We start from the raw sequence: 22,090 nt of genomic DNA on the forward strand, positions 1-22,090 counted from the left end.
TATGATTACTTATTTAAGTTATTTATTACTGGAGGTCTCGCCACTTATTTAAACTTAGCGTGGCTTCGATTTATAAGTAAGATTAAAGTTCGTCCACGTAGAAGTCGTTAAAATATCAGTTAAATATCAGAGTGGGGGTGTAATATTGTATTTGCATTTATGTTTGGTGTACCTAGGTACTAGGCAAGATGCCGAAACCTGTTGTAAATGTACTTATATTGTGTTTATTTTGAGGTTTTTTAGTTTTTTTGTTAGATTGCATTGACTATGACGAAGCATGAGTTGTCGATTTTGCCTGTCTTGAAAATATTAAATTAGTAAATAATTATTAAGATTTTTAAGTCGTAAAAATGCTTTTAATAATTTTTCACCCTTTTAGGAGTAAACTATAAGAAAATCCTTTCTAGTAGAGGTCTACAAGTTTGAAGAATTTATGTTTCAGACGTCAAGGTTTTACCTTCAAGAGCTTTTAGTTTCAATATTTCGAGTTATGAAAGTTTTAGGCTTGAATATTTAAAGAGGATAGCATTTTATTCCGTGTTATATAGTCTCCTAAGACCCTGCGGTCATCTTTTTCCCAAAAAATATTTTGAACTTTCATTGAGTAAGTTCCAAATTCAAAAACAAAACAAATGCTTCTGAGTCTCAGGTCAGGAGGATAGGATTAATCGAGGTTCCAATAAGCATTGATAGATGTTCTCTAGCGTAATAGGTTTTGAAAGGCAATATCGAATATCATTGGTCTGGATCCATTTGTACTGCGAGCAGAATAATAGATGCATACGGCTGGCTTAATGGTTACATGTACTAACAAACACTTAATTGGCCAATGGTAGGCCTTGGCTAAATTCGGACGAAGAGTTATTGATTGTATACGAAGGTGAAGTCTGTAAAGACGGGTTAGCTCCCTTCATAAAACTTTGCAAGCCAGTACGGCTACCATCAGTTTGGCACTGACATAAACGCCATCGAGAACGTAATTTTCTTTCTATACATCTCGCTCGTACTCGCATATTAGTGCAAACGAGATGTATAGAAAGTAAATTACGTTCTCGATAGCGTATATGACAGTGACTCATGATACGGGCTCTGAATTAGTCAATTCGACAACTGGTCTGGCCTAGTGGGTAGTAATAACCCTGCCTGTGAAGCCGCGGTCCTGGGTTCGAATCCCGCGCGGTAAGGGCATTTATTTGTGTGATGAGCACAGATACTTGTTTCTGTTTCTTGGGTGTTTTCTATGTAAGTATCTGTATATTATATATATTGTTGTCTGAGTACCCACAACACAAGACTTCTTGAGCTTGTATACTGTGGGACTCAGTCAATCTGTGTAAGAATGTCCTATAATATATATGTAAAAAAACATGTTTTAGCGTGTCTTCTTTATCTTCTATCAACATCACCTGTCAAATTCGGGGCACAAATTTGTGTATAGACTTTACACATTTTACACAATCAATGTATTTAATAGTTGTTTTGCGTATGTCTCTAAATATTTATGTATATAACGAGCGCCGAGTCTTTTTTGTTTGTTGACAGTGTTTAACCCCCTAATAAAATAAACCACCACAACTCAGACCCACACGCGAACGGAATAAGTAATGATATGTATTCCAAGTTTAAGGAGACGCTGAAATATCAATTCTAAGACTTCGTTATGTTAAAATAGAGCTTACATTGGCCAGTCTCAGTCGTAGCCATCTTCGAAAGGATAAAAGAATATTGACCATGTCATTTTAAATTCAATTTAATGCCCTACGTTGCCTACGTGACGGCACACACTTAGATTATTATTTTGAGGCCAGAAAAACGAACGATGAAGAAAATTATACTAACAAGTAGCAAAGACATCTTGATGTTTTCCGGGGCCCCTATTCGACATGTACAACTGTCAGATTTCGCGTCATTTTCAATACAACTGTTGAAGTTCATTTGAAGTTCATCAAGTGCGGATAGTTCATTTGGTACAACCAATAATTTAACAAAAAACAACTTTGTTTTATTATTACTTTAAGGTTTATAATGGTTTGGTTTGGTTATCATCAGGGATCGGATATTCGGATCGATATTTACCTAAACTTGGCAAAATCCCGGAAATTGTTGGGAAAATATGGAGTCGGCTTCTTTTTTATTATAAGTTTAATAAATATGCTCCGGGACTCCGGGATCGCACGAAATGACATAAGATGGAACAAATTTACCTACATGTTTAGTTTATGGCTATTTTTGACTATTTTTGTAGAAAGGCAAAAATTTGAGACCACGGGCATAATGTCGTCCTTGAAACGTCGAAGGAAAACAATTTCTAAAGTACTCGTAGTTTTAAAAGTACTAGTACTCACGACAAGTTCCGTTAAACTAAGTTATGATAGTGATACTTCGCTAGTTGAATAAATCTCAGGTAAATTGAATTTAATATTTCTCCATAGTAAATTACATTAAATACATAATAAATAAGCGTATTAAAATGTTCAAATATGAGTTTAGATTGCCTTGTTACATAGTTAACAAATCCCGGGAAATTTATTACGAAAATAAAGTCGAGTCCGTCTCCATACCGTTCACGCCGCCAAAGTTTAGGTAAATATCGATCCGAATATCCGATCCCTGGTTATCATCTAACTGTGGATTGCTAATGTCAAATTTTGACAAGTAATGATTCATATTCAAATGAAGTTCAACATGCGACGTCAAAAGTGGCATGTCGAATAAGGCCCCGGGTCTATAAAGTATTTCGGTACCAGATATTTCATTTCAAAATATGTATCGTTAAGAGCCCATCAACGTGCACACTAGCGCCACTGCGAAATAATCGTGATTATTTATATATCGTTATAATTTAATAACATTTCGTGTGCACCAATCAGAGGTCAAAGTCTTATAAATTTTTGTCTTCGCTTACCGCGATAGTTATTTATGAAATAAAACTATTCATTTAACAGTGACCAGCCACGTGAGCGTCAACCAGGTTGCCGAGTGTGACGAAACAGATAGCGAGTGTGATGGCGAGGGGATTTAAGGGTGTTAAACTTTAAATAACACTTCCCTCCTACTCTTCCTTTCCTAAGAAGCATTTCTACAAAGTTGGGGATTATCAGTATTTTGTATAGTATTATCATTTTATATGAAAGGAAAAAATGAAAAAAGTTACGCTTCCGGCAGGACTTGAACCCGCATCCTCCACAATCCGTGTGTTGCTCTTAACCAATTGAGCTACGGAAGCCTACCAGGACCTCGCAAATCTTTCTATTCCTTCCCTTATGCAACAACCCTTATGCTTTGCTTATGTTCAATTGGTTAAGAGCAACACACGGATTGTGGAGGATGCGAGTTCAAGTCCTGCCGGAAGCGTAACTTTTCCATTTTTTCCTTTAATATAAAATTTGGAATATCGCTCGCAGGCGTATCTGCTAGTTAAAAATTGATTTAGTATTATCATTGGTTTAACTTACGTGTAGGAGATCTTCTCGTCGGGATGCGAGAACTGTGGCGGTTGCCACGTGAGCGTCAACCAGGTAGCCGAGTGTGACGAAACAGATAGCGAGTGTGATGGCGAGGGGATTTAAGGGTGTTAAACTTTAAATAACACTTCCCTCCTACTCTTCCATTCCTAAGAAGCATTTCTACAATGTTGGGGATTGTTCAGTACCTATTTTGTAATAGTAAATCATTGGTTTAACTTACGTGTAGGAGATCTTCTCGTCGGGATGCGAGAACTGTGGCGGTTGCCACGTGAGCGTCAACCAGGTAGCCGAGTGTGACGACACTGATAGCGAGTGTGGGGGAGAGGGGATGCCGGACACATTTTGTTCCACTGTTGAGATAAGATTTTGGTTATTTTTATACATAACTTACATCATTGTAAGTATTGTAATTTGTCTATGATGGTTAATCCTACCGAGAGATTGAATTAAACAATATTTAATTTTTTACAAGCAGAAACGTCTGCGACCGATGCTATTAAGCTTAGAATAAATTTAAAAGTGGAAAAATTACTGTCTTGGGTGAGACTTGAACTCCAGAGGCCGTGCGTTCAAGTCTCACCCAAGACAGTAATTTTTCCACTTTGAAATTTATTCTAAACAATCATATTTCTTAGTACTTGGACCTCTACAATCTACAATATTTGAAAAACAATACATACATAAGTATATGTTTCAGTGCAGGTTTTTAATACCGTTTTAAAAGTAATTTTCGGTTATCGGTTTTTCGGATTCCGAATACTTACTCCAATTAATTGATTAACTGTGATATTTTCCATAGACACAAATCACAATCGGCTGATTGAAAACGTGAAGATGGGACAGACATAATCAAAGGAATAAAGAGGCTGTGTGTGTGTGACAGAGAAAGAGAGAGAAAGGAACCACGATACGGTACTTACGTGTGTTAGATGTGATGTTGATCAGAAGCATACTGCTGGGTAGGGAGGTGCCGTGTTCGTTGACGGCAACTACAAAGACGTGGTACGTCGCGTTCACTTCTAGGTTTTCTATGTTGGCCATACTGTCTGTTGTGTTGATTTGCTGCAAGAAATATAAAGGTTATATAGTTATGATAGACCAAAAAGTTTCTTCAAGGTTTATATTTTTATCTTAATATCGTGCGCTTGTGTGTGTACTATGTAGCTGTGTGTGTAATTAAATCATTCACCTCAACTCTCCTGGCGATATATTGCTGTGTGTGTGTGGCCTTTTCTTACATTGCAATATTTGCTTAACATGGATTTGAAACTCTGGCCGTTGTGATCTACAAAATGGCAACTATTCTAGTGCAATATTTTATTTACCGTACCGTATTTTATAGGTATCTTGAGTTATCAACTTGTTCCCGCCGTGTACCATATCACATACATATTTAACTACAGAAACGCTAACGCTGAGTTTCACCAGCCTGTGGTTACGGAAAGACCACAGCTGACTTTCCGTGACCACAGCTGGTGCAACTCAGCTGAAACGTCGGAATTTAAGGTAAAAACAATGAAACTATAACGCGGTAGACCCGTTTGTGTAATTAATGTGTACAAAACGCGAGAGTTTAAAGTGTTATGTGTACCATATCAGACTAATTTATAGAATCTAGATCCTTACATTGTCCAACTGCAGCGTATTATAGTAGTAAGGTTGCGAATTATTCCCAACGCGTTGCCAGTGGACGACATAGGATGTCGCGTTGGCGCCGTCTTCAGGCGCTGACCAGTCCAAGACCCCTGTAGCCTTGTCGCCAGTTGTTGTCACGATGGCGTGGACCTCGCGCGGGGGGCCGGGGAGGAGGCCGGTACCTGGTGATAGACGATCATAATAATTATTCAGATGTAAAGAAGGTGTAGTGTGTAGTGGTTGAAACTTTTAAACAAGAGGGCGTGTTTCTTTTCTGGTCAGATTATGCCAAACAATTTCCAGAAACTAATAGGTCTTTTGTATAGTTATTCAAAAAACAGAATCATGAAAAGGATTAATTTGATGATTGCCCAAAAAGAAGAGGGTAATGAAAGGTCAATGTGGATAATTCCGTCAATATTGCATCCACGAGCGTATATTTATTTGATTTTTCAATTGTAGGAAAAAAACCATCTGTTTTTGATTGCTGAAACTAAAAGCAATCGCTGCATTGTCGATGAAATGATTTCGTTGTTCAATAAAAACGCTAGTAGACGAAATAGACCCTGACCTTACTAGTATTCATTGATGACTCTGTTTCTCTGGATATAGATGTAAATTAGGAGTAAGGTGAAGTATCTAGAAGCAACTCTATCTCAGTGTGGGAATTATAGATCTTTACTCTTTCCTATCGAATCGGTGTCTTCACTAATTCATATCTAACAAACAGCCCTCTTCTGTTTTAATCAGATCGTTGGCTCTACCCTGTTTGTTAGCTTTTTCTGGTTAAATATACTCCAGTTGGTTGTCTTCTTTCAGGAATCTTTACTGCCCCAGCGTCCATCAGTCTGGCAACTCTCAGAGCTGTCAAAAACTTATATTTTCATGCAAAATTGTACCTTCTTCGAAGCACTGCACAATGTTGCCTATATAAGGCACGCATGTATTGATGCCTCCGGTATAAGCCCCGGCGCAGACGCCGCGGCAGTTGGCGGGCACGCCGCGCCGCGCACAGCACGCTTCGTGATTGCGACCTGGAGGATTATGAATGTTGGGTGAAGGTTGTAGTAAGTTTTTTAGGTTCTTAGTCAACCAGGAATAATTCTGCCATGTTCGTCTATTCTTTAGTGATTAGAAAACTGTAACTAAACAGGGTGTAAGTCACACAGGTATTAATTATGATATAGCCTCATACTGAGAGGTGATACCAGTAATCGTGTTAAATATATTGAAAGTGTCTGAAAGCCATTCGATTAGGCACATTACAAATAATTAACTCTTTAAAGTGTAAGTTTAGAATTTGATTTTTTTCAAAATGGCGTGCCATAAGGGTTTACGTTATAAACAGCTTATAGAGCCACTAGTACACATACCTCCAGCCCCGCACCGTAGTAGCTTATGGAACTCCTGCGCACAAAGCGGCGCCAGCGCCCTCAGGTCGGACATCTTGGCGTCGTAAGAGCAGAGCGGCATGCACACGCCAGCCACGGCGACGCGCTCGCAGCAAGCCGTCACGTTGTAATAGTTCGATTGTTCCTCTTCTTCTACGAGCGCCTTGGGAAGGAGTTTTTGAGTAAATTATAAGTGGGGAAAAAGAAAATGAAGGTGGACGACACATGTCAAGATCTAAAATAGGCAAATGGACCCAAAATATAACCAATTGGTTACCTATATACAGTAAGAGAGCCCGAAAACGAGATGGGAAGACGATTTCCCAATAAAGTGGACAAAGAACCGCTCGAAAAAGAGAAGACTGAAAGCTTTAGATGAATCAGAGGATAAAGGCTGATTGTATTGTATTGTATAAGTGGGGAAAAATTTGTAATATTTCGTAGTGACAACGGCAGGTTGCTAGGGATAGGGAGGTGCTGACAGACAGAATTGGGGTTTCTTCGAGTCGTTCCTGCCGGCCTAGACAAAGTGACAATCGCGATCGCTATCGCTTCGACAGCTAAACGCTTTGTGTCTCTCTATCACAGCGACAGTGACAGTTGCGTTTCGATCGCTACGGAGCGTTAGCGATTGGCATGTTGGCTACGGGGCCTGGTGCGCTATCCATTGTAATCCAGCGTGGTAATGCTGTTATCATCATGGGGACCTACGCACCAGGTACGGCAGGGAGCGGTTTGTTTGTATTATTTTTAGTTGTTAAACGTTATAATTATAGAACATTGGAACACACAGTTTATAAAGTAAGTAAATTGCTACATGCTAAATGTATTCGGGTCGTGCAAAGATTCGGGTTCTAATTTGCAAACCCAAAAGTTGGTGGAACAAACAATCCCACCAAAAACATTTTCATGTAAAATGTTGCCAAGACGAAACCACAAGGCTCGCACTGACAAAAAGTTATCAGATCTCTTGTAGAGCCAAGCTTCTAACTCTACACGCTCTAACTTCACAAACTCTACACCTTAGTCAAAATATGTGGCTTAACCGTTTCGCTACTGTCACATGGACGTAAGGTAAAAAATGTATTCACTATTCATTATTTTTTATAATACAATAGTTCTTGGAGTAACGAAACGGCCAAGCCACATATTTTGACTAAGGTGTAGAGTTTGTGAAGTTAGGGCTTGTAGAGTTAGAAGCTTGGCTCTACAAGAGATCTGATAACTTTTTGTCAGTGCGAGCCTTGTGGTTTCGTCTTGGCAACATTTTACATGAAAATGTTTTTGGTGGGATTTCACTTCTTTTTGTAAGTTGCTTCCATCCCCTAATTTAAAGGGTTGCGCGTGTGATTTAAGGTACTATTAAAAATCCTGAAATACGTACCTCGGGGCATCTTTTATACATCTGATTTTTACTGATTCCCCATACAAACTTCAACCCTCTTTTTCCCCTAACGCTCTTTTCCACCCCGTTTTCACCCTCACGGGGTAATTGTGGGGTTGAAAACTATTCTATGCCATTCCCCAATACAAAAACTATCTACATACCAAATTTCAACTAAATCGGTTCAGCGGTTATTGATTTCCCATACAAAATTCCACCCCCCTTTTCCCCCCCTTAGGGCCAAAAAATTTCAAGTTTTTGAATTATTTTGTTGTTTGTGTACTAATACTATCTTACATACCAAATTTCAGCTTCCTAGGACTTCAGGAAGTACCCTAGAGGTTTTGATGATCAACAGTAAGTGAGTGAGTCAGTGACGAAATTGGGGTTTTTTAGATATGAATAAAATCTTAAGTATAAGAGCTATGCAATTGAAATTTTTTATGTTTAATAAGTCCACTATTGACATCATATCCCGAGAATTTTGTTTATCTGGTATAATCCAAACCCAAGTTATGAGGGTTCAAAAAAACGCCGAAGCGCTTCGAGAAAAGGTAGGTAGTGCCCTTGCGCTTCGCTTTGCTCGTCTTGGCGGGGGCACTACCGTGCCCCCAGATTACAGCTTTAGTACAGATCGGTGTAGGTATTAGTATGGGTTTTTAGACGTACCTACCTAATTATTGATTAGTTCCTGGCTACCTACCATCAGTTTGACACTGAATTATAAACGCCATCGAGAACGTATCTTACTTTTTATGCATCTGAGCGAGATGTATAGTAAGTAATTTACGTAGACGTTAACGTATATGCCCGTTTTGATACTGTGAGTGACTAATGGTACGGGTACTAAGTACATTTTGTTTGGGGTGTTTTGTTACTGAACCCATCCGTTCGCTGCTCAAAAAATTATCAGATCAGACCGTGTCTGTATTTCAATAGAAAGCTGAAATGTACCATACAATTGTATACCAACCTGACTCTGAGTCCTGAATATGAGTCGTGGGGAAGCGTCGCCCACACCGTGTTCATTGACTGCTTCCACGTAGATCTCGTAGTCGGTGTTGGATTCTAGGTCCTCCAGGATGAACGGTGAGTGGATCTGGCAAAAACAAAAATCTTTTGAAATTTTTAAACTTCTATGAAATGAAAACGGCGCCATCTAGTGAGATATAAACCGTCTAAATTTCGACAGACAATAGTTTCGATTAAACTGAATTAAAATTGGTTCATCCATTGTGGAGCTACAAAGCCACAGATAAACGCACATAAATATACCTATTATGTGTGACACGTTAAACTTATATACCTATTATTTTCCGTCGGGGGATAAAATCTGGATAAAATACATGTATTTAGCTATTTAGCGTCAGAAAAAAAATTATTTGACTATTTGTACCTATGTAGGGTAAATGATCAAATTAAGATCAAACGAATATCAAAATCATCGCATCGCAGAAGGGTTCATAATTATTGTGAAACATGTTAGTTCCTTCCTGCCAGCCTATTATGGATAGCTTTATCCATCTTTATCCACGTGATAAAATAACTGTCACTGTTTAACACCGTGGGAAAGAAAGTGACGGACACCGTTTTATCACGCTGTCACGTAGACAAGAACGACCATCATATCCGTACTGTACTCGTTAGGCGTTAGTTCCAAACATCATTGAAAACCGACGTCAGCCATCATTTACCAATTAGGCTAACACACAGATAAGCAATAACCATTAATATTCAAACATAAACCTTCAGATTACCGGATTTAAGGCTTATTCTTAAACGATACGAATTCCACGTGCAAAGGGCGCGTTAGGCGGGCCGATAAATTAAGCGATAATGCTGCAAACATCCCTTAAAGCGCGTCCACACCGTTCCAAAGCTGCGCCTTTATGTTTGCGTCTTATACTCCGTAAGGCTTAGGGCGCGTTTACGAGTACAGGATAAAAATATCTTGTAATAATCCGCCAGTAATATCGTTGGGCGGACAGAGTGGAGGCAGATCTTCGTGAGCTCGGCGTCGGCGAAAGTGGCGTGCTTTTGTGTGGAGGCCAAGACTCATTTTGGGTCATCGTACCAGTCAAGTAAATAATAAGTAATAATTCGTCAGTGAATCTCGTGTTTAAAAAATATATTTTTTCGATGACGCTATTCTAACTGTAGGTGGGAGTTCAAATCAAAATTTAAAAGTACTTTAATTTACTGATAATATCCATGGATATCATACAGGATTATGTGACTTGGTGGTGTTATTGATGGTTAATTACAAAGTAGTTATTTTATAAGTAGAAGCAATAATTATTACAATGAATGAAAATGTTTTCTGAATTTGTATTTCTGATAAGTAGCTTAATGAACAAAAGATATGTATTTATATTTATATACATATATGTAGATCAATTAAACTGTAACACATACTTGTGAACGAAAACTGTAGATAATTATAATTCTTCCTATTTAGAAAAGTATTAGAGAGAGGGAGGCGTTATTTGATATTCGTGTCGTAGACACCGACGCTCCTTATTATATCTCACGTCCCGTAGCATCCGTCCTAAAATCCGCCGAAGAAGAGAAAAAAGAAAATACTCGGACGCCTGTGAAAAGCGTCACGCAACTTTCACTCCCCTCGTCACATCCGTCGATGGAGTCTTCGCTCCGCAAATGTCCACCTTCAACAAACATCTCGGTGAAGCCATCGCTGACCGTTGGGACAGATCCCTTAGTGTAGTAATGGGTTGGCTAAGATCCAAAATTATGATTTCGATAATCCGAGCCACCAGCATGTGTATCCGTGGGACACGGCACAAATTCAAACCCATCCAACATTTCTTCGGTCTCAATGACGGTGCAGTCATACCTAGCCCGTCTACCTCCATCCTGCACTAGCGCCATGTTTTTGTTGTTGCTTATTCTGTTTTTTTTTTATAATTTTACATTTTTGATAATTAAACGTGATTCATATCCGCAAAAAAAAAATTATTCGAGAATGTGTGTGTAGTTCACCTTACCACTTTTTCACCTTACTGCCTTGTAATAAGGTGAAAAAGTGGATACATCTCTTTGTAGTCGACCCTACCATCAGCCGTAAAAGTGCATGGCGAATTTATAAATGAATTCATTCATAATTGCTCCATGCAAATTCGCAGCTCACTGTACTTGATAGCACACAGGTGTGGAGTTAGCTTTACCCTGCCGACAGACGGCAATGCTGTCACCTCCTAATTTATAGTTCCACCGAGGGTGATCCCTAATGAATGTATAATGAATTAATCCCTTCGGCTATACAAATCGTTGCCTATATTCGAGGATCTTGTTGAATGGTACTGCCGCGTCTTAATAAAAGATTGTATCTAAGAAATAAACATTTTTCAAATATAGCACAACTCTTTTTTGTATTTGGTCTTAAAATCAGGAAAAATCTAATTTATGCTATGGGATCATATATAGGATCTGTACTCGTATATTACAACGCGCACGTGCACGTCTACACACACGCATCTGGTGTGTACAGCTCTTAAAACAAATAACACTGTATTGTTAGACAACACTATATCAAAAGTGCGAGTTTTTTTGGCACAACACGGATTTTAAAGAGAAAAATCGGAAGAAGACTAGGTTTCAGAAGTTATAGTATACCTTTTAAACATTTATTTTTGTTTTTGGTCACAAAAAAGTTGGGTTTAAGTCTGCTCCTACTCGTATGGACTGGAATGGCCAACTATTAATTTAATTTAATCACAAAAAAAAATGTTATTTGAGTTATACTCTTTTGTCACATCACGGCTTAGAATCAAACTTAAAGCATATTCAGGTTGAAGATTAATGTACGTCGGTGGTAGCCGTGACTTTGCTTTCATATGTGGCTACATTAAGATTTACCGAGCACTCTAAAACATAAGTTTAAGCCTGCATGTTACCTCCATGTTACTTAAAGTCTGGGAACCCTTTTAGGTTTTCATGCTATTTATCAAAAGATGTTAATGTAACTTTAATTTCACGTAAAGAACGTACGAAAGGTAAGTATCTAGATAATTTTGGTATTTATGTTAAGCCTAAAACATGTTCACCGCTCAGCCCAGAGTGCGTAGCCATCGTGCAGTCGTTTACGCTCCGTAGCGAACGAAACGCAACTGTCACTGTCGCACTGATATGAAAGAGTGATGGAGAGAGATGACTACGATACGCTACGAAGCGTTAACGATTGGCACGTTGGCTACGCGGCCAGTTATGAATGTAGATATGCAAGTCGCGTGAGACACACGAGAAAATCGGCATGCTATAAAGTCACAGTATTGTCTTAGCGACTTTACGAGTATCTATCTTTCAAGTTTGTGGTACAGGCAGGCGTGTCTCACTCCGCGATTTCGTCGCTTTGCTACAGGTAGCTAAAAGTACATCCGTTCGGCCCCAATATTGGGGAAAGCCATAAGCCGCGCGTGGCGCTGTCGCCACCTAGCGGCCATATCTGTGCTGATCGTAACAGACGCGTTTTGTTAGAGAGTGAGTCTTCTGTACTTAGTACTATTATTTATTCTGTGGTATAAGGAATATTACGCGAAACTCTGCGTAGGTGGCGCCACTATCAATTACTTACAATCTGAGGGTCTACCGCAAACAAGTAGTTGAAATTTTGTTATCTAACCTCTCTATCACTCTTGCACTATGTATAAGTAACTCTATGGTTTACGATGGGTGCTAGTGCTGCACTCTGGCGGCAGAACATTGTGGTAATACTATTGCGTAAATATAATATCTTTACCTTTTCCAGCACCCTATAGTCATCCCCCGCCGCCGCCGCCTTATAATGCAGGTTGTAGTACTGCACGGTGTCAGGCAGCGCCGCGGGCTGAGACCAGTGCACCACGGCGTAGTCCGTGTCGATGTTGGTGAGGTGCAAGCGGGTGGGGGGGCCGGGGAGCACGCCGTAGCCTTGGAGCAGGCAGTTGGTGTACGAGGACATGTAGCGGAGGCACCTGAGACGAGTGTGAAATGAAAAAATGCACAATAGCAGAAATAGTTAAGGAACATATTGCAGCTGTCAATAATCGTCAGGTGAACAAGTCTGCCGTGGCTGAGCATTTACTGGAGTCAGGACCAAACCACTGGATTGAGCTGCATAACCCAAAAATCCTGTCCACGGATCGTCATTTCTACAGCAGGAAAGTACGGGAAGCCATTGAAATCAAAAATCATACAGAGTACAAAAAACAAACATACGTCGACAGAGTGACATCCCTAGTGCGCAAAACGTTCAAGCTGATAAACAAGACCAAGTCCGGGTAGTTCGAAAAACTCGCGCGGCTAGAAGATGCTGATGTCAACTTAAGCCAGTCGTCGCCAGAAACGTCGGAGGTAAATCTTAAAACTTAGATACGCGATTAATCCGCGATCCCGGTGTGTGAAATGTGTAAACGATAATGAGTAAAAATCGTGAAAGTTTAAATCAGTGTTATAAAATGAAAGTTTAGCTATCACTGAAAGATCTTCTGTTATTTTTTTAATGGGGCAAATAATTATTGAACAACAATATTGAGGCTGGTTGAGGTCACTGGGGACAAAAGAGCTGGCAGCTTCCTCGCTCAACGAATAAGCGTTGCAATTCAGCGAGGAAATGCTGCCAGTATCTTTGGTACTATGCCCAGCCCTCTTTAGATATAGATTCTTAGTTTTCCTTTTTTAAGTACTAGTTTTAGTTTTGTAGGTAAATAGTATTAATTTTATTTAGGTTACTTTATTGTTACTTTATACTTATCCCTTGTATTACATTATGGAATGAAGCTCGTGAGTTGTAGACATTTTTGTCTCTCACTTAATATCCAAAATAATAATAATATTTCATAAATAGTAAGTAAGTATTATTTTAAGAAAATTAATTCAAGTACCTAAGTTATTCTTTATTACTCCAGTTAGCAATACATTATTCAGTTATACGGAAATATATAGAAATATTAGAGTTTCCTTTTCTTGACATATTGATGAAGTAGGCTAACGTTTACGTCGGCTCGTTATTTTAATATTTGTGAATGTATTCAGATACATGTATGTATTCGCAGCGAAAATCCGAAATCAGGCAGACTGAATGACGAGACAGCTTGTGTTTCACTCGGGGGCAAATTTTGTTTAACCCTCGTGCTTTGAAACCCTCGCCACGCTCAAGATTCCATTTTTCGAACCACTCGCTACGCTCGTGGTTCAATTTTGGGATCTTTCGCTTGCCCGGGTATCAATATTAGCACGAGCGGTTAAACAACAACTTTGCCCCATTGTAAAACAAATAACTATTTTTTATGGCTCCTCTACACGATGGGCCAACGCCGGCCACTCCAACGGACGCAGCCATCCGGTAGAATGAGATAGCAATATCACTTGCTCCCTCTAACGCATAAATGCGTCCCTTGGAGTGGCCGGCGTTGGCCCATCGTGTAGAGGAGCCATTAAATATTGTGTGTTCTGTATTCGCCGTTTGTGGCAATAAATACAATACATCTCCTTTCTTTCTTTTGAAAAGTCTCTGCCTACATAGCGCAGATCGTCAGTTCTGTCTTCAGCTGATCTTTAGATTGGATAAACCGACAACTTCCTTTTTTTTTACAACTTACTTGAAGTGATTAAAGTCGAGATTCGTCACGTTTCCGCTGCAGAGTGGAAGACAGGACTCAGGCAAGCCCCTCGCCCGGCAGCACGGCGAGTGGTCCATCCCATTCACCAGGCACCCAAACGTGGTCCCGGCCCACGGAGCGCATATCATCAGGTCTGTGACCTGCAGCTAAACATTAGAATGGGGAAAAGAGATGGTGCATTAGACACAAATGAGATGAGTGTTAGTGTGCGTGAGATGCAGATGTTGGGCTGTTTATAGCTGTTCACTGACAAGCGGCTCTTAAATTTGAATTCGTTGAAAGTAGCTACTAAAAAAACAGTACCTATTTAATAAAGTAATGTAATAATTACTACATAGTATAAAACAAAGTCGCTTCCCACTGTCTGTCCCTATGTATGCTTAGATCTTTAAAACTACACAACGGATTTTTTTAATAGATAGAGTGATTCAAGAGGAAGGTTTATGTATAACGTACGAAGCCGGGGCGGGTCGCTTTTTTTTCAATAAATTACATAATATAATAAATCACTCTGTAGGCGACGCATATATTTTATGATTTTTATGTGAACTGTACTTTAGGTTTATTAATTTTTATTGCTTTTGGTTAACTTTGGTACTTGTAATGCCATCTAGTGTACACCATTCTAATTAAAGCTACCTACATAAAAACAATGGAAGGTAGCGAGCCCAAGTCATGTGCTGCACCTATATGTAACTGTAAGGTACATTTCCAAAATTCACACCCGCCGCGTTGGCTCCTCGCTCGCACCATAGTTTTTGGCCTCATACTTTGCGAAATTACGTCTTTTATTTAACCTGTCCTGTCACCTAAGTACACACTCAATTTTTTTAATGAAATCTGTCACAATAATTAAGTCAATTTATGGTAAATGGGACATTGCCTTGTTACCACTGCGTTTGTAAGAAATAAACAGGAAAACTTATTAATTAGCTCAATTTAACTGTAAATTGCTTCAAAGCTTCTAAAACATTTCGAAAGCAATCAAACTTTTTCAATATCAAGTCAAGTCTTTATCAGCAGTTTATTAATGGCCTAATAACTGGTGGGAATGAAATGGTTTGTACATGAACTTAAAAAAGAATATGGGCGAATTGAATACGAAATCCCAATTCGAGACAAAAAAAGTATGTAATTTACGTAGTATGTAATTTAAGTTACAAAATACTGTACGTTTACGTAACTCAGTGGAAGATTTTCTGGGTATTTATTTATACGATGAAATTGAGCTTACTGTATACAGACTAATCCTTTAAGGATGACTCACGCTAGAACGGCCCGGATCCGAGCCGAGGCAACCGTCATTTTCTATGACAGCCTGACAGGTGACCGGTGATCACGTGACGCAGTGTCGGATGCCTCGGCCCGGACTGTTCTAACGTGAGCCATCCTTAAGAAACTCTATTTATCCACCAAATATCATCGATAAAGAATAAAAAATGCCCAAAAATCACTCTGAAACACGTACCGTACGTCCAATCTGTCACTTGTAGACTTTTAGAGTGGTTTTGGGCAAACGGAATGATCCTAAATCTGGATAAGACAAAGCTGTTAGAGTTTGATCTTAGACAACCTGTAGCTACTTCTACCGATAATATAGGTAAACAGCCTATGCAGGTAAATGTAGAAAATGTGCCCCTGCCGACAACTAATGACGCATGTTTTGTTGGTTTCATCTTTGACCGCGGCCTTCAATGGCAAAGTCAAATCGATAAAGTGTGCGCCAAATTAAGTTCTGCACACTTTGTAATTTCTCGTCTTGTACCCAACCTGTCATGCCCAAACATTGTAAAGGCTTACTACGCGTATGTCCATTCTGTCCTGTCATACGGACTAGAGCTGTGGGGCCTGGCTGCGGACAGGGACCGGCCATTTGTTATCCAGAAAAAGATAATTAGGACAATGGCGAGAGTTGCCCCAGATACACCTGCCCGCCAACTTTTTATTAATTTCCGCATTCTAACACTCCCCTCCTTGTATATACTCGAGGTGGCAAAGTACGTCCGAGCGAACTTGACTTTGTTCCCCAAAAAACAGTGGAACAGTAAAAGATTCCAGGACAGCCGTCAGCATGACTTGGTACAGCCCACTCATCGCCTTAGGAAGACTGGCAATTGTATACATGTGGTTGGAAGTAAGATTTACAATAATATTCCATGTGACATTAAAAACACGAACACCATTTCGGGTTTTAACTCGCGCTTAAAATGTTTATTGATTCGGAAGGCCTATTACTCCGTAAATGAGTTTATTAATGAGAACAATGAGACAAAAATATGAACATTCCATCACAATGCAAATTTAATTTTTTATTTATTTCTAATTTCTATGCCTTATAATATTGTCCTTAGCTCACTAAGTGAATTGTAAATAATAAATGACAATGTATGACTATTACTGAATAAATGATATGATATGATATGATATATACCCCGATCTCAAAAGTCTTGGTGGGATCGCACAGCTTATCCACGCAACCGAAGTGGTTGACACCAGCGTTGACGCAGCACGAACGAACGTCGGGCAGCTTGGGCGCGGGGGACACTTTCGTGGTCTTCATCTTGCCGGGGGTTAGGGTTAGTGACCTGGTAATTATGAACTTGGTTAAATAACAGCTGAACGGATATTTAATAAACGGGTCTAAACGCGATATAATGTCATTGTTTTCACCTTAAATTCCGACGTTTCAGCTGAGTTGCACCAGCTAATATCTCCGTTGACATTTGCTGGATTGTCAGTCTTTTCGTGACCACAGCTGGTGCAACTCAGCTGAAATGTCGGAATTTAAGGTAAAAACAATGAAATTATATCGCGTTAGGCGTTTGTGAAATTAAATATGTGTACAAAACGCGAGAGTTTAAAGTGTTTTTATAACAGCTGAACGGCTGGACAAGATGGCCGCCGTGGCCGGGTTGTCTAGTGGTCAGGACGTTAGCCGCGGAGAAAAACGCGGGTTTAATTCCCGCCTCGGCCACCGGTGGACTTGGTCACTTTTTCTTTAGTGTATATATCTATTTCAGTTTATAATAGCTGGAATACATAATAATTAAGTAGTTGGTCAGCTTCAGCCTATCTAAAGTAAGAACGCTTAAGCACGACGAATTTCGTTAATTGAGCCACCACCGTTTGCTATCTCTATCGTATTCAGATAATTATATTGTTGTTCCACTCGCACAGGGGCATTGACCGCCAGCATTATCGGTATCCTTAGTATGTATAGAAGGTGACTGTGCCATAATAACAACAGGGGTTGATAACGAGTGAACAAAAGAGGACTAAAACTAGTTACTTTTCTTTGCAACCAAAAAAGAGACTTATAAAGACCGCTGAATTCTGTTGCTGCTGTTGTAAGGACGCTAGTAACTTTATTACAAGGCAGTTTAATCTAGACAAAACCATCCCACTCACCTAATAGCATAACTGGGCAAACTCGATCCATGCACGTTATACGACGTCACCGTTATCTCATACATCGTGAACGGGAGCAAATCGTTCAGCACCAGAAACGTCTTGTTGGCCGGCAGCCTGTGTGTCACAGGTTGACTCATCTTCATACTCATATTCTTTATCGAGCTCTCTGAGGGATCGATGAGATGGGCATCGAAGGAGCGAAGAGCGGTGACGTTAACGATGTACTCTGTCACGGTGTCTGTGTTCTCGATTGGCGGGTTCCAGGAGACGTTCAGTTGTTTCTCGTTGAGGGTTGCCACTTCGACGTCTTCTGGGGGGCTTGGGAGGAGTTCTGTAAAGACCACATCGGTTAAAATAAGCTAGTGTTGATTGAGATGTTAAATAGCGCAATTATAAATTATAATACGCTCTCATTTTAAAGCGACATTCTGAAAAACATGATACAAGTGCCCACGCCAATTCCTGGGATTAGTTGCCAAGAGGACCCCAGGCTCCCATAAGCCGTGGCAAAATGCCGGGACAACGCGAGGAAGAGGAGGCTGGGATCCGCTTGGCAACTAATCCCAGGAATTGGCGTGGGCACTAGTTTTTACGAAAGCGACTGACCTTCCAACCCAGAGGGCAAACTAGGCCTTATTGGGATTGGTCCGGCTTCCTCACGATGTTTTTCTTCCCTGAAAAGCGACTGATACCTAAATATCAAATTATATTTCGTACATAAGTTTCGGAAAACTTATTGGTAAAAGCCGGGGTTTGAACCCGCGACCTCCGGATTGCAAGGCGCACGCTCTTGCCTTTAGGCCACCAGCTCTAAAAGAAAATTGTACAGCGTAAAATACGTAAATAAAACTTACCAATCCCCTCAACAATGCACGCCAAAGTCTTCTCCATGTACGCCGCGCAGCTGTAGTGCGTCTTAATGTTGTCTGTCACCGGAGTAAACTCCCCGCGGCACACATCCTGGCAAATGTCGGGCACGCGCTCTTGCACGCAGCACGGCACGTGGTTACGACCGTCGGCCATGCATCTGAATTGAGGTGAAAAAGTATTTTAAATTCCTACATTAACCGTTTCGTTGCGTGTTCAATTTTCAAAAATTTTTGGCTGTCGCGGCGAACAATTATTTCCACACGACGGGCGTGCCTTACGCCATATAACTCTCGAAAATAGCTCGATATGTTTTGCTCCTTAACCGAGCAATTTTCAAATTTCGACGACCGGTCTGGCCTAGTGGGTAGTGACCCTGCCTGTGAAGCCGCGGTCCTGGGTTCGAATCCCAGTAAGGGCATATATTTGTGTGATGAGCACAGATATTTGTTCCCGAGTCATGGTTGTTTTCTATGTATTTAAGTATTTGTATATTATATATATCGTTGTCTGAGTACCCACAACACAAGCTTTCTTGAGCTTACCGTGGGGCTTAGTCAATTTGTGTAATAATGTCCTATAATATTTATTTATTTATTTATTATATTTATTTAATTGGGCGCGGAGAGCTGCATCCTCGTTATGGAGCGAAACATGTCGAATAATTTTCGACTTGCATTACATGAGTGACCCAGTCTCTACATGGCATTTGCAATGACAAAGGGTAGTGAGCGCACATTTAACCAAGTTGCCAATCGAACTGACGTATTTTGTATTGCTCCGAGAGTGAATTTGTAAAAATTACCTACATTGTGTGTGTTGTGTTAGTTATAGTACTTAGAGTATATACCTGTTTATAGTTGTAGTAATTATTTTTTAATGTTAATAGCCTGCTACACTATCGCATTGGGAAACTGTTAAGATAGTTGTAAGATTTATTAAATAAAAAAATTTACAATTTCTATGAAAGTATGGCGTTTATTATGACACTCCCTCACTTTGTTCTGTTCAAGTTGATGAAACATAGACTTATTACTGTATCATTGTTTTTACTGTAAGCCGTATTATTTCTCCTACAGGACAGGTTATGCCTAGCGTGGGAGTCAGCATAAATGTACTAACACTGTTATTATTCTATTCCAAAAATAAAGAATTTTGTATTTTTGCATTCGATTATTATAATACGATTAATAAACTATTTTTCAATCTCGATGGGTCAGGTATCATCTCCATATAATTTATGACCTAAAAGCGCCAAATCTCACAAAATTGTATTGAAATGAAACTTGTCAGCTACTATCGAGTGTGAAAAATTCCAGCTTCATTAGCATCCGGTAAATATACACTTACTTAACAATAGAAGGGAAATCAGGCTGGCACGTCTCCGGGTCTTGTCCAGTGCCTTCCAAGATAGTCTGAATGCTGCAGAAACCCAGACAAGCTTTCGTCACGTTGGCAGCAATGCAGCAGTCCGTGTAGTTGTGTGCCAACGCCAACGGTGACAACGTTGGCAAGTTAGCTGAGTAACTGTCCGTCACGTTGGTGTTCTCGGGCGGCGTTAGGCCTCTTGATATCACTAAAAACAAAGTAATAATCATTTATTTTACAAACAAGATATATACAGTGGTATTACTAAAAGAAATTAAAAACTAGCTTAAATCAAAAATAGGCCTTTGAGGCATTGTACCAAGGATGCTGGCGACATTTCCTCGCTGTATCGCTATGCTGATACGTTGTGCGAGGTAGCCGCCAGCTCTTCGGTCACCAGTTATGTCAACCAGACGCTTCGCGATTTCTGCGAACAACTTATGCGCGCTGGGACCCCATGGACCTAGAGTTTCAACTCCATATGGCACAAAATGGTAATCTCTACCGAGGCTCTTATATTTGTTACAAAGTTAGATTAGACGGCGAAAATATCGTCATTATTTTCTTTGACAGTATCTTTACTTAGTTTAAGAAGTTTTTTATTGTCAAACAAATTGGCTGTCTAAAAGTCTTATAAGTTGTTAGTGGAATTGATGTGTTTTTGCGAATTCATTTATTTCGGTAAAGTTATGATCCATACCGTTATACGAATTACGCATCAACTTTCTGTGTAATAAAAGGATAGGTACATATAAGTAATTTGGGTAATAAGCAACCGTAGAAATTTTATGAGGCAGATTTATAGCTAAATTGTTTGTCTGGCAGGATTTGGCTAATAATAACATCAAACAGTTTTTTTTTCTACGGAAACCAGGTAAGCTTTTGTTCTTAGAGCATTTAGTAACTAAAGACGCCGTGTCTGTCATTATCTGTACAAAATAGTCTGCCGATTTTTGCGAGGGAGGAGCACGTCAAATGTATGGCTATTTAATTGTACGTAAAGGGGCACACTGATTAACAGTCCGCCGGACGGTATCGGCCTGTCAGTTAGAACAAAAAGTTGACAGCTCACAACTTACAGGCCGATATCGTCCGGCGGACTGGTAATGAATGGGCCCCTTAACGTACAAGGTTTTTGGCAGAGGGGTAAGCTCTTAAGGGGCCCACTGATTAACAGTCCGCCGGACGGTATCGGCCTGTCAGTTAGAACAAAATTTTGACAGTTCCGAACAACTGATAGGCCGATACCGTCCGGTGGACTGTTAATCTATGGGCCCCTTTAAAGGTGACCCCGGTTAGTGAATGCTCTAAGCTTTTGTTACATAATCTGTAAAAACCGAATAGGAATTTTCAAACTGTTTACGAAGTAAATGAATCTTTCTCAAACTTTGTGTCTTCCAAGACGTTCACTTTAAATAGGTTTAACTTTAACTTTCCTTAAAAGTCTTACAGGATAAACGTTTCTACTTCTTTTGCTTGCTTAAAAGTAAAAAAGAAAAGCATGAATTTATGTACTTAGTCAAAGTTGAGAAAGTTGCACTGCTTTAAATTAAACAGTCGTTTATTTTGTCAGTAATGAAATAAAGTATCGGTTTTATTTATTTTAAACCTTGTACTTTCTGTACAGTCGCCATCAGATAAATCGGAGCGGCCAAGGTGCTCACAATTATCTGAGCACGCCTCTATTGTTAGGCGTTAGAGTGGTTGTTCAAATATTGTGAACACCTTGACCGCTCCGATATATCTGAATGGCGACTGTACCTTAACATGTGCCTCCAAAATTAGCCCCAAAATGCGAAATTAAATTTAAAATTTTATAGGTATTGTGGTAGGTATGTTAATATAAGTAGTACCTATACATATGCCGATGTAAAGTACTTAGACCATAACTACTATCATCTTATATTAAGATTGTGAAGAGCAAAGTAGGCACATTTTACGGTACTAGGT

General features: G+C 39.7%; 1 protein-coding gene and 1 long non-coding RNA gene across 3 annotated transcripts in view; both read right to left on the bottom strand.

Moving 5' to 3' along the window:
* The window catches only part of LOC134654243 (uncharacterized), a 206,942-nt gene that overhangs the window by 22,049 nt on the left and 162,803 nt on the right, over positions 1 to 22,090 (bottom strand). The window lies entirely within an intron of this gene.
* LOC134654185 (Ig-like and fibronectin type-III domain-containing protein 1) overlaps positions 1 to 22,090 on the bottom strand; it is a 103,102-nt gene that overhangs the window by 17,635 nt on the left and 63,377 nt on the right. Inside the window, exons 5-16 of one of the 2 annotated variants that reach the window (XM_063509637.1) lie at positions 20,123 to 20,348; positions 18,760 to 18,932; positions 17,903 to 18,236; positions 16,926 to 17,079; positions 14,474 to 14,634; positions 12,634 to 12,847; positions 8,851 to 8,976; positions 6,476 to 6,656; positions 6,002 to 6,136; positions 5,094 to 5,284; positions 4,388 to 4,529; positions 3,688 to 3,817 (exon numbers count right to left, since the gene is read on the bottom strand). In XM_063509637.1, the coding sequence (XP_063365707.1) occupies positions 3,688 to 3,817; positions 4,388 to 4,529; positions 5,094 to 5,284; positions 6,002 to 6,136; positions 6,476 to 6,656; positions 8,851 to 8,976; positions 12,634 to 12,847; positions 14,474 to 14,634; positions 16,926 to 17,079; positions 17,903 to 18,236; positions 18,760 to 18,932; positions 20,123 to 20,348 (2,167 nt within the window). Of the gene's footprint in view, positions 1 to 3,687; positions 3,818 to 4,387; positions 4,530 to 5,093; positions 5,285 to 6,001; positions 6,137 to 6,475; positions 6,657 to 8,850; positions 8,977 to 12,633; positions 12,848 to 14,473; positions 14,641 to 16,925; positions 17,080 to 17,902; positions 18,237 to 18,759; positions 18,933 to 20,122; positions 20,349 to 22,090 lie in introns of both variants that reach the window. The other variant, XM_063509636.1, reaches the window with a different exon arrangement.

The sequence above is a fragment of the Cydia amplana genome, chromosome 14 (assembly GCF_948474715.1).
Source record: "Cydia amplana chromosome 14, ilCydAmpl1.1, whole genome shotgun sequence".
Taxonomy (NCBI): Eukaryota; Metazoa; Arthropoda; class Insecta; order Lepidoptera; family Tortricidae; genus Cydia; species Cydia amplana.